This window comes from Ascaphus truei, chromosome 2, assembly GCF_040206685.1.
Source record: "Ascaphus truei isolate aAscTru1 chromosome 2, aAscTru1.hap1, whole genome shotgun sequence".
Taxonomy (NCBI): Eukaryota; Metazoa; Chordata; class Amphibia; order Anura; family Ascaphidae; genus Ascaphus; species Ascaphus truei.
In genome coordinates this window covers 382,433,642-382,447,531 of record NC_134484.1, presented here as the reverse complement: position 1 = coordinate 382,447,531, position 13,890 = coordinate 382,433,642, and the positions used below count along the sequence as shown (strand labels likewise).

At 38.8% G+C, this 13,890-nt stretch overlaps 1 protein-coding gene across 1 annotated transcript in view; it reads right to left on the bottom strand.

Annotated features, from left to right (window-relative positions):
- Positions 1–260: 260 nt before the first annotated feature.
- TMEM196 (transmembrane protein 196) overlaps positions 261–13,890 on the bottom strand; it is a 33,015-nt gene continuing 19,385 nt past the window's right edge. The window contains exons 2-4 of the mRNA XM_075589118.1: positions 5,514–5,570; positions 3,967–4,221; positions 261–883 (exon numbers count right to left, since the gene is read on the bottom strand). Of these exons, the coding sequence (XP_075445233.1) occupies positions 824–883; positions 3,967–4,221; positions 5,514–5,570 (372 nt within the window). The 3' untranslated portion in view covers positions 261–823. The remainder of the gene's footprint in view (positions 884–3,966; positions 4,222–5,513; positions 5,571–13,890) is intronic.

Below are 13,890 nucleotides of genomic sequence, written 5' to 3'. Positions count from 1 at the left end.
GGTTCTAAACCTTAATGGAACTTCATGCCATTCAAAGTGCTTTAAGTATCAGGACTGCTTAGTAAATGTATTTGTAACTTTAAAAGACATAAACAAACAAAACATGTTTTATCACAATCTTGCAGTGTCACAACTGTATCATTTTCATTTAATCTTCTTGATATGACTCCGATATACAACATATATAGTATATATATATATATATATATATATATATATATATATATATATAATGCATTCATTTTCAAAAACCTGTTCTATATGACATAAAATGCATTCAATGCAAAAAGGTTGCACTGATAACAAAAGTATTCTTTCTTCAGATCACCAAATGTATGGCATCACATATTACTGTATTTTACCTTTCCTTATTTTATTTTACAAAATACACTTCATTTGAAAGTTGCAGGTATATACTATTTTGAGGCATTATTTACCTCTGATAGGATTCTTAATACATTTTGTCTTTAGAATGCAAGGCATAACCATTGTAATATTCTCATAATCCCTTACTAGAATGCATATGAAATTAGTCTTTCACTGGTCAACCTAACATGCTTTTCAAAAAGAACGTTGTGCAAAATCCTGTTAAAATCATTTGAATCTTTATGAGAAGAAGACTTGTAACAGTCTTTTTTTAATTGCAGCAATGCTTCCTGGATGTTGTAAAGACTAAAAGGCTAAGTACTTAGTACACACAGTAAAAACAGCAAGAGCAATATAAATTTTGTGCAGAATTATTTGGTGGTAATACTATTACTGGTGCAATGCCCTTATTGGTATATTATTGTCCATCCTTCATTATATTTTTATGAGTTTTCTTTTAAACTCTTCCATTAAAAACAAACTGTGATCCTCCATTGCTCATGTTATCGGTGGTTTCCTGTTAAAACAAATAACAACATTTTTAAGGTTAGGAAACATGTATATTTTGGCTATTGAGGAAAAACATTAACATCAATCAACAAGGCGTAAAAATACATATTTCAATCTGCAGCACTGCTTGTTTTTTTTGGGGGGGGGAGGGTTTTTATAAACATATATTTATATTACCTGAACTGGGGGGTTCCTCGGAAATAATCCACGGTCTTCCATCTCCAGGGAAACTCCCAGTTTCAGAGATAGTTGACTATTTTTCCACCAGGCAAGTATACTTGCACAGTAGACACAATATGGATGCGGGGGTCAGTCTCGCTCTGTCAGCTTAAAGAAAGCGACAGGAGTTGATATTATGACTTTCACATGGTGACCCGACTCGGCAGTTATTTTGTGTATTACACAAATATCTCTAGAATCGAGGTGTCCCAGGAGGACAGGGGAATGCATATCAGACCTGGGGGATGTCCTAGTTCAGGTACATAAAAAAAAGTTAAAAAATAATTGATAATATAGATATATAAAGTTTGTTGTAAAGCTTAAAAGTAAGTACTGCTGTGATGTAAAGATTCCTGTATTTTTGATAGTTAAAGCCTCATATATGTATCAAGGCAAACAATGGTCATTTCATTTCCAATTCTGTACTATTGATTTTAATTGGTATGCTGAACAATAATATGCACAAATCATTGCTGCTGGCAATGGTATTGCTGCATCATGATGTTTTCATCCAGCTCAATAAAATTGCACAGATAGAAAAATAATAATACAATATTTGAAGGCACATGTGTGTACTGAGTGAAATAACCTATGATAAATAACATACATAATAAAGATATTTTTCCTTATATAGAACTGACAAAGTATGCAATACTACCTAGAATTTTGCAGGCATTTTCTCTGCCCTGAAGAGCTTACAATCTAATTTTAGTGCCTGAGGCATGGGGAGATAAAGTGACTTGTGCACAGTCACAAGGAGAGCTGAAACTGGAATTCTAGCCAGGCTCACCCACTTCAAAGATAGTAACATTACCACTGAAGATAAATATAAACAATGCTACATCCAATGTGACAAAATACATAGTTAAATACTTCAATGTTTGTATTCTCATGAGTAAGGGTCATTTAGTTAAACCCTTTGGCCAAAGCATTTTAAGTCTGCAGCCACCACCCCCATATTTTTAAGTAGCAGGTTTTCCATGTACCTGTTCATGACAAGTCCCTTCTCCTTCCACTGCAGATGTAAATGAGAATTTTCATAGGTAGTGTTAGGACCTGCATACTGGTCATGCCGTGAAGTGGTTTGAAGGCTTATAACGCTTTGGCCAAAGGGTTTAACTAAATGACTTTTTCTCACAAGAATATTGAAGTAATTAACTATGTATTTTGTCACATTGGATGTAGCATTCGGTATTTTTGTCTTTTGTTGTATACATTTGGCAACGCTCAGTAGCACTCCTTTTGACACAAATATATATATATATGATGTGGTGGGTTCTGGGGTTAGAGTTTGCAGGTATTGTGTATTCAAAATTACCACTGAGCTACTTTTCAGTCCAATATAATAATAATAATAATAATAATAATAGCACTTAGTGCTCAGTTTTGACCCTACCTGTCTTTCTAACTATTGACCTGTCTCCCTCCTGCCTTTTGCCTCTAAACTCCTTGAATGTCTTGTATTCTTTCGCTTGCTCCACTTTCTCAACACCCGTTCTCTCCTAGACCCTCTACAATCTGGCTTCCGCACTCACTCGACTGAAACTGCCCTCACTAAAATAGCTTATGACCTCCATGCTGCCAAAGACAGAGGTCATTACACTCTGCTCATATTACTCGACCTCTCAGTCGGAGTGGACCACTTTCTGTCCTGGGACCTCTTCTCTCTATACACACTTTCTCTAGGTTGACCTAATCACATCTCTTGGTTTTTAAATATCACCTCTATGTTGACGACACACAAATTTACTTTTCAACCCCCGACCTTACACTTGCTGTACAGAACAAAGTTTTTGAATGTCTTTCTGCGATATCATCCTGGATGGCCCTCTGCCGACTTAACCTTAACATGGCAAAAACAGAGCTTCTCATACTTCCTCCCAAACCTGGCCCTACTACCTCCTTCCACAATACTGTTGGAAGTACTATCATTCACCCAGTAGCCCAAGCACGCTGCCTAGGGGTCACACTCAACTCCTCTCTCACATTCTCCTCTCACATTCAAAACGTCTCTAAAACCTGTCGCTTGTTCCTCAACAATATTAGAAAGATACGTCCTTTCCTCTGTTGCTCCACTGTAAAAACTCTGACTCAGGCCCTCATTCTCTCCCGTCTCAATTGCTGTAATCTCCTGCTGTCCGGCCTTCCTGCCTCTCACCTGTCTCCCCTACAATCTATCCTAAACGCTGCTGCCAGAATCACTCTACTCTTTCCTAAATCTGTCTCAGCGTCTCCCCTGCTGAAATCACTTTCCTGGCTTTCTATCAAATCCCGCATCTCGCAATCAATTCTCCTCCTCACTTTTAAAGCTTTACACTCTTCTGCCCCTCCTTACATCTCAGCCCTAATTTCTCGTTATGCACCATCCCGACTCTTGCGTTCTGCTAAAGGATGTCTTCTCTCTACCCCCTTTGTATCTAATGCCCTCTCCTGCCTTAAACCTTCCTCACTGACTACCCCACACCTCTGGAATGTCCTTCCCCTCAATACCCAACTAGCACCCTCTCTATCTACCTTTAAGACCCACCTTAAGATATACTTGCTTAATTAAAGAAGCATATGAGTAGCTCCGCTGCTATTTCTATACACATGATACATAAAGCTTGCCCCCTGCAGACACACTTACCAGAATGCCATCCTACTGTCTATGTACGTTCTTCCTATCTAACAATTAGATTGTAAGCTTCCCGGAGCAGGGACTCCTCTTTCGAAATGTTATTTTTATGTCTGAAGCACTTATTCCCCTGACCTGTTATTTGTATTATTTGTTATTTATATGATTGTCACGTGTATTACTACTCTTAAGCACTATGTACATTAATGGCGCTATATAAATAAATACATACATACAGAATTAATGCAATTACTCACCTTCTCTGTCATTTCATGAGAGTGATGAAGTGAATGTTCCCTTTCTGAAAACATCCTTCTTTGTTCGTAGCTGGCTAAGCGACAAGTAAGCCACGAGGAAATGGTGCAGCCACTGATTCCTATGCATGCAAGGGACATGGAAGCAAAGTGCAAAGAATAAAGTGAGGATGGCCTCTTGGTTAGGGCACGTAGGAACTGAAAGTTTAATATTCCTCCAATTAGTCCACAGATACAGCAGGCTGAAAAAAGAATCATCTATGGAAAAAAAGAGGAAGGTTATTTTTTTGAGCACTTTCATGGTATATAAAACCTCAGTTTTTCTTTTTTTTAATATTTAAAGCAGCAATACTACTTCTCTCCCCCCCCTTTTTTTCTTCCTTCCTTTTTTTAATTTATTTTTTAATATGTAAAGCATGTGACAATGTATAATTTTAAATTTGTACCTAGCTGGCAATCGTTTGGTGCTCCTGTTATAAATCTGGAAAAATCCTGATTGTGTGACTAACATATTGGCTGCTTCAGTTAATGTAACTCAGCAGCTACAACATATCCTTATATTACTAAGGTAACATTATCTATTGTTACAGTTTGCAGCTCAAATTGCTGGGAACATTTGCAACAAATGATCACAAACACAAAGTGTTGCAAATATATTGCACTGCTGGGGAGATGGGCTTAAACCTGCTATAGAAATCATAGGATGCATTAAAACTCATTAAAAATAACATTAAGATTTGATCAATATTTTGAAAAAAAAATACACTAGGTATTATCTAATACTACATAAGTGATTTATTTAAAACATTCGATATAAGAATGTACATGTTTTTCTGCTTTAATAAATGCCACTGCTGCTTACATATATCTGTACTGTATAATTTATAATAGTAAACACTGGGGGTTGTTTGTTCAATTTTTCCAACTGCACAACTTAGGCAAAACAAGTGCAAACAAAGTGCACCAGATTTATCAAACTAAAAACTCCCATGGGTCTGTGGAACATATGTATCAACGCAAAAGAGAAGCAATCCTTGGGCAAACAAATGGCACCATATTTCTCAAATAAAAAAATCCTATTGAGTTCAATGGGATTTATTTGCCCCATAATTGCACCATGTTTGCCTTGATACATATACCCCTATGCATCAAGGCAACAGTGGTGCAATTTAGGGACAACACAAACTGCACTAGATGTACTGTATTAAAGAAAAAATACTATTGAGTTGAATGGGATATTTTTCTTTCATGCATATGATGCAGATTTAGAACCTTGGAATTGCACCATGTATGCTTTGGCACCTATGCCCATAATTGCTTTCAACAGAATTCTCTAATTTTTTAAACATGATACTATTTTTTGCATTGAGTATGTCCCAAACTTTCAGCTGGGAGACTTTAGTAAATAACTCATAATTTCTTATATAATTTCAACTACTTTATCGCGTGTGAACAAATATTTTTTAAGAGATTGATAAATTATAAACTAAACCCTATTAAAGCAGTGACACAGAATGGCTAGTCCATGTTCATGCAATTTTAACACTTACTACAAGTCCAGATTTTTTTTTGGCACAAAATATTCCACATACTCCACAAATCAGAAACTGCAAGAAAAGAAAATAAGATGAGCAATTAGCTTGAATATTGTCTACTGCTCTAATAAACCCAGTATGACACTGTGGTCCATATTTACTACGCAGTGTTATTACACTAGTAATAAAATAATAATACTTTTATTTAATATAGCATTTTTCTGCCAATGAGACTCAAAGCAAAATAGCACCCCTTTGTAAATATTGTCCCTTATATGTTTCTGTCATTTTCATTTGTAAGCATAGCTGTTTTTTATAGAAGGTATTTTAACAGAGTCATCTATTTTCTTCACATATTAGATCCATGTTAGCAAAGTAAACACAATTATTTTCAGGATGTTATATCTTTTATTGGATTTGGCATAAAATGTCTTGCTCTATTTAAGCTTTCTGCAACTTACAGTAATTATCCTTTTAAAATGTAACTTCAATTTTTGCAAAGTCTTTGAATCACTGACGCTTGGTCATTTTAGAATATTTGATGCTGATGCATTCCATAATATTTCCCATTCAGATGTCTATTATAAACGTATCTCATATTGCACTTGCATTTTAGTCTGCTTACTGGGCTTAACATAAAGGCAGGCATTAAAATCTTCTTAAAATGTTGCTTCAAAATATTGAAATGTATTCGTGCATCAAAAGGAACAATTCAAAATAAAAATGTACAATAAAATTGAGACATTAAGTATATATAAGCACACTGTATATACTGTGGGCTCTTCATTCATTTTTATTCACACTGATACACATACACACTCTTTCTTCACTTGCTTTCAGTAACCTTTTGACACCTCTAGCAATAAAACACATCCACACCGGGGGAAGGAACAGCACAGATAACATTCCAAGAGACACTGTTTTTAAGTATACCTTTTGCTTATTCATTGTAACATCGCTGGAAGAAGAGATCAGTGTATCTCGAAAGCTCGCACAAATAAAAGCATTTCGTTAGCCACAGAACGGTATCATCTATTTATTTTTTGATTATTGAAGCTCGGCTAACACGGTACTGATACCTCTACATACATATATATATATATATATACTTAATGTCTCAATTTTATTGTACATTTTTAATTTGTATTGTTCCTTTTGATGCACGAATACACGAATATTTATATATCGCAGGAGGCCATCATCTTTGCAATATCATTTATGACACTGGAAGGCTGATGTGAATTATGAAGTTTCCGGGGTGTTGAAGAACATCAAAAGGCAGTCAGACTAGGTCCTTAGTCAGTATATGCCATGAAGCCACTCTTCATTGTGCCAGAGAAATTCTTTAGTCCCATTATTATGAATAGAGCATGAACTCATCCGCAGCACTTTACAGCTCATTCAGTACTATTCGAAGATATACAAAAACAAAAGTAGGAGCGTAGAGAAGGCAGGACGTTAAGAAATGTTCCACAGTTAATAGTATAAAATATATGTCAGTGAAAATATATATCTGTTTTAATAAATAGGAACTAATGGTGTGTTCTGAGGTTAGCAATTTTTAATGTTATTTTAAAACAATTTTAAAGATTTTAATAGACTGTCAGGGTGATTGTCACCTTAAACTTACATTTATTAATTTAATCAAATTAAATTATATTATATAAGTGGTTGGCCTATTTATGCCTTTTTAATTTAAGTAAATATTGTGAGTAGTTGCATTTTAGCATAGATATGATAATTCAGTGAGGGGGCACCCTCGAGGAGGGATACTGAAGGGACTGGAGCTTCTATCTCCCGATTTACCGAACCAACTGCCTCAAGTAAAACCTTATGTGAATCTGTTCGTATATCACATTGTGAGTACATGTCCTATACTTTTTTATTTATAAAGTCTGGTGTTTTCTGGTCAACACTATGGTTTCCCTCTATTCCTGCATGATTGCGTGTATCTGACTGGGAGTTGAGATCTTCATGAATATACCATCCAGCCTGATATCAGTATTTACTGCTGTATGCTGCGGCCTTATCCACCTGTCACTGCAAGCTGGAGTCTCCAAGAACCACCTCTAAACCACTTGCTGTTTTTTATCTTACTTGTTGTAAGTAGGTCATCTATAAGAGCCAAGTTATCATACTGCATATCACTTTTTTAGTTAATCTACTGCACTATGATGTTTTATGTCTTTTTTTCTGGGTGTTCCTGATGACATCGCTCCCTTCCTGCCCTGGATCCTAGATATGATAATTAACATGGTCAACAATAATTAAATAAACTAAGTAGATTTAATGGGGTCTATGTGGATATGTATATTTTTTTCTAAAAGTGATTTATTTTTTGTTATCACCTTTGTATTGTTCGCATTTTTATTACATCCAATAAGCGTATGGAATAATAGTAGAATGGAAGAGTGAGTGAGTGTGTTAGTATGAGTGAGAGTCAGGGTAAGTATGAGAGTGATTGATTAGGAGAGCAACGTGAGTGGGAGGGGTTGTCTGTTTTGAGTGATTGATTAATAGGGAGTAAGTCAGTGTAGGTGTGTGATATTAGGTATAAGAGTATGATTGATGCTGCTTGTATTGGGTTTTTATGGTTTTATGGTTACACATAGTTTATGAATTTTAGTATGAAATATGTGTAATATGTATCATGTGTTTTTAAATGGTTGTATTGTGTTGATATGTTATGTTAGTACTATGGTTAAGTGTTATCTGTGACAATAACCATCAGAGCAATTTGTTTTAAATGTGTACACATGTTTTTAACAATGGGGTTAATGAGAGATGTTTGCATGTATATTAGGGACATATCCCGACATGCCCCACCTTCTCCTGATGAAGCGATAATTTGCGTGAAACGCGTAGAGGATTGCTGCAGTGTCCACAACCTTGATACACATTTGTTGTGAGACCTAGTCTGGAATTGGATCATTCCTTAAGACGTTCCATAAATACGTTTTTCCATTGAGAGTACAGCCTTAGCTAAGCTGCACACTCTCGCGAGATAGCCGCCTGACTTTACAACAAACTCACCGGGTTCACTTCCGGATTGCTATCCGACTCATAGTGGTAGCGTCGGAAGTGTGAGGGGTCCTTAACGTTCGTGCAGCCGTAATTAATTGTAAGTTTCTATGTTACAAGTGTACTATTAAATGTGGAACATTTCCAAAAGTCCTGCCCTCTCTGCGCTCCTACTTTTGTTTTTGTATGATATATGTCCTGGCTGATCATCGGAGAGCCTTGGAGTTGCGGGAGGAAGAGGGCCAGGAAGATAGTTTGAAGTGGACGAAAGACCGCAGTCTCATATATCTGTGGCATTCTAGTCGAACACATCTTATAATGGAAGCTACATTCAAAACATTAAATAACAATAGGGTAACATTTATAGAGTCTTTTTTTTATCAACGTTTCCCAAATGAATAACTGGCCAAGACCCGGTTCAGTATATTAGTTCAAATATCCCTTTTCAGTTACATAAACAATGTGACTTGGGTCTATATTTCGTAAGTGGTCGTAAGCCATGATGCTCCTTACTGCCCATTCAATTGAATTTCTGTAAGATGCCTTACATCTTAGCACCGACTAGTAATCATGGTCCTTAATCTTTACAAGACATGGTTATGTGTTTATCTAAAAGTCACCTCTTAAATTTAGCATTTCAATAGCCTAGGCTATTGAACTCCACCCACAGACACTTCTAACAACCATCATAGCCAAAAACTGCTATCTACTGTACTTACACCCTCACCTGCTGTCTCTGTAACTCTCCCAGCAAACCACATAAATTGTAATCTCTCCAGACAGGGATTTCCTTTTCTTATTGTCTGATTTTATTTATTACACTTATTGTATTATATAATCTGTATTATCTGTTTTGAAAAGTGCTGAGTACACTGTGGTCCCTATATAAATAAAGACATACACAAATAAAGTCTCAAAATGTTTTGGATGAATTATAGGTAAAAACAGCAAGTATGCATTTTATGTTAGTTAAAGCTACAAATAGCCCTAGATCTCCAGATAAATTAGTTTATTAATGGAAACAGCCCAACACTCACATACTTCTAGCACCGCTGTAATCACACCCTTTCAAGCATTAATTTCCACTTAAGTCAATGCCTGTACGGCACTTGATGCATGTACCCCTATGAGTACCAGATATGACTGTATCTTTTGGTATGTCAGTTATCATGACATATCCATGCCTCAATGTTGTGGTGGGGGTTCTGAGTTCAAACCTAATATACCCAAACCCAAATAATACACAGATGACTTGAAAGACCAATACCAATACAATACAATACACAGTGACAATACATGTATTACATGGCTAGTGTATTGCAATGTGTATTGTACTGTAATTTGTATATTATTTTATTATAATGTACAGTACTGTATATTTGAATAGGCAAAAGCGCTATTAGCCATATTTGGCTAATAGGGCTATTGCCCATTACTGTGTGTGATGGTGTGGGGGGGGAGGGGGGTTGTTGGACGTAGATGGGGTGTTCAAGGAGTTAGTTGCCCTGGGGTTGGTGGTTAGGCCTCTTGGGTGGGTAGTGGGAGTGGTTAACCCCGTGATTACATTAGTGGTTAGCCAGTAAGGTAATGAAGGGTGGTAATGTACTGTATGTTTATGTATGCATCCACTCAAAACAAGAATAAGCTCTCAAATAGGTACACATATACTCCCAGAAATAGGACAACAAAAATGGTAATGAGCAAGAAAAATATTTAATTTACCAACATATAAAAGATCCTAAAAATGAGAATAGTGGAAAGTACAACATATCCAGAAAAATGTAGTCAAAACAAAACACTTAATGGTGTACGACAACCAAGGTGTAAATTATGAAAATAAGAAAACGTTGGGTATTTATCCACCACTGGAGCAGGTATCCAGAGAACAGGGGCCGATGCACATAAGAAAAGATGTAGTATTAGTATCCAAAAACTTGACCAGAAAAAAAACAGCAAAAAATAGGGGCAAAATGCTAGAACCAACAGGAAGGGGGTAGACACAAACTAAAATAGGTGCTGTAACGGTAGGGGTAGAAGCCTTCATAATAAGATGAAGCCCGGCTGGCTGCCCTTAAAACCGTGTATAGTAGGCTGTCTATGTACATATGCAGCAGCCGTTATTCGAACACTTCACGCGATTTATACCTCGGAATACCCATGTGATGGCGCGCGATTTCTTCCAACCGTACCGCCTTTAGACGCGAGTGCAGGCGAGGGCAGAAAATGCCATTTTGTGTTCTGGTTTTTAAACACCTGCAATTTACACAGTAGCACAGTACTACTGTACACATTACAATTCATTAATTTCATTGCATTTAATTGCACACAATCCATGAAATTCAAACAAAGCAACCGCAATAAACATGTGTGCGTGTGCCTGGAGTGATTGGCCGCATTAATGCCGCGTGGAGTACAGCAGCGCACATGAAAACGGCTCTGTGATTTGTTCGAATAACGGCCGCTGCATCTGTAAGCCCATTGGGACCATAAAGTGTTTTTACAGTATCCTCTGTAAACCATGTTTCCTTAGCTGTTCCCTGTGAGCTCGTAAGCTGGGTATGTCCTGTGTGTGTTAGGCCCCTTATGGGAAATAGCTGCAGAACCGGGACTTCGGTAACAGGAGTTTAAGGGTGGATGTTGGGGGGCAAAAAGGGTTAAAATGTGTATAGAGTTGCTGACTGGTTCTACCGGTAGTACTGTATACTGGATATCGGGCCATCTGGCAGGTAGGGAAGGGCAGAGGAAAAGTTCTGTGGATGGGCTCTCAGCGGGTGAGACCCTTTGTTGTATCCAGACTCTGTGGTGCCTACCCAGCAGGCGGCAATGGGCTGGCCAGGGAAAGCCATTGCCGAGACGGAGCTTGTAGACACGATATTCATTGACCAGTTCCTATTTCCCACCTTGCCAGCAACCTGAGCCTAAGCATGCCCCTCCTTTGATTAGTTACAGCCAGGTGAGCCTCTGGTTTGTGATTGGCTGCTGTGTGCAAACCCATGCTCTGATTGATCGCCAATCCCCCTTCCATGTTAAACATGGGACAGAGAACCAGACAATATTGTGACTTGGTCCGGTGAAGCGCTGGCGGGCTTTTCAAAAGTGCTATGCTCAGAATAGCAAAGCCTAGCCTAGCTGAGGACAAGTTCTACAGACGCAGACAAGTTCTTCAGACGCAGACAAGTTCTGAGAACGCGACCAAGTTCTGAGGAATGATTTTACTAGCTCCAGGCTTAGTCCAGTGACGCGACTGGCGGGTGCTTGGCATAGAGATGCTAGAGCAGCCCGGCCAAGCGGAGGATTACTGCTGGGAGCAAGTTCTTGCATCCAAGTTCTGAGAATTGGACGGAGCTGAAACCAGCGTGGAGAGCATGGTGGCTCTCCCGAAAAGAGTACTGTGTGTTCCTGGGTGTGGAGTGCACAGGGTAAGCCTTCCTGGAGCAAACACCCTACACCTAGTTGAGGCTAGTGTCTCCCCCCAGGCCCCCAGTTGGTATGTATTTCCTTGTGCATATATTTTATTTAACAATGTTGTCCGGCCTAGTGAATTAATCCCCGAAAGTAAGAGGTGTTAAAGGTACTGGTCCCTGTGACAGGGGCAAACATAATAGCAATAATATATGAAACAGGGGCAATGTTTTTGGGTAACAGACACCTTCAAGGCCCGTTCCCACATCACCTTTATAGACCATGGTGCCTCCCTTATAATCTCTACAAATAGGATTTTGGGTAGAACGGTCCTATTGTGTCTCCCTTGGTCAGTCTCAGCCTTCTAAAGTCAGCATGTTGCTATAATGGCTATCCGATGGAATTCAAAGGGAATCCTCGTGTCTGACATCAGCCGAAATATGGTGTGATAAGCCACCTATGGTCTCCTACTCATGCCAAAAGAAAAGAGAAATGCATCTAAACAGCATGAAGTGTCCTGAGCAACCTAGGAGATGAAATCACATTATTAGAATCCATAACGAACACGGAAGTCTCTCTGTACAGTGTCTTCGATCGTCCTGACAATGGGAACACATTGGTGTTTCCCATGTGAACAAGGTGATTTCCACACCGGGATTGGAATAAAGCTGTAACAATCCACTTCTGTAGGCTGTTTCTGCAGCCGAGTAAGTAGTCTAGGGATACCGGGCATACCACCTGGCAGGAAAATCATACACATGAAAACAAAAACAAGCATATGTTAGAAAACTACAGTAGTTTCACAATATAAGGTGAACCGGCAAACCGGGGGATGGAAACACTGCGTGCGGCTGCTCACACTGACTACCCCGTGGCTCACAAACAGAAGGCTGGAGGGAGCTACGCATGAGCCACGGGAGCCTCTGTAGTCAGTGTGAGCAGCCTCACGCAGTGTTTCCATCCCCCGGTTTGGCGTATGCGGTTACGGGTCTATCTGCTGCAGGACGCACTATCTTTTTACGGGAGCAAGACTGTGATTTGTACTATGTGAGTGATTTGTTGACTTATTTGTCACACTACAATAAATGTATTGATCTGTTGCTCATACAAGTTGCTTCACTCATCTTTTACCACTGCACGTGGGAGTGACTGTAACGCTGTTGCCAAATGAAGGACTTCCTCTGCCAGAACCCTACCTACGAGTGACACCTGATTGGTGTGGATGGGTGGGACTCCTACAGATACCACTCTTAGTCCCCGTACTTACACTAGGCCATGTAAGTATTGTGGACTTTATTTTATAGATCCCCCATCACCCCACCCCCTCTAGGAGGATTCTTCCTCCTTCCGGACCCAAATTCCTTTCGTAGTTTGGATTTGATTGTGTTAACTCCTTGCTCCCCCTGTTTCCTGTATTCATCACAATATAAGGTGACAATCATACTTCTGGAAAAAATGGTGCAATCAAGAGTATACACATTGCCCCCGATTCTCATATAAGAGAGGTAGAAATTTCCGGGATTCACTGGTAAGAGCGGACCTCTGGGACAAGTCTGTTCAACCATCCCTCTTCAGTAGACCTAAGACAGGCACATTAAAATTCCATCGCTGCTTTCAATGCAGTACAGTAGCATTAAGGAGGGTAGTTTTTTCCCCATCTACATCTACAGGTCATAAGTATGAGATTAGACAGTACTATTCTTGCCTATCTGTGTTTGTGGTCTACCTAATTAAATGCCCATGTGGGATGAGTTATGTGGGAGAGACAACATATTAAGGATTGGATCCGGCAGCACATAGCCGTAATTTGGAGGGGGAACATTGAGGCCCATGTGGCACGTAATTTCATATAGGCAGGGTACAATACTAGCCAGCTAAGATTCCAAGTAATAGATGGATTAGACAGACCTTGTAGGGGAGGTAACATGATGAGGTTACTGTTACAAAAGGAGGCTAACTGGATTAGGAG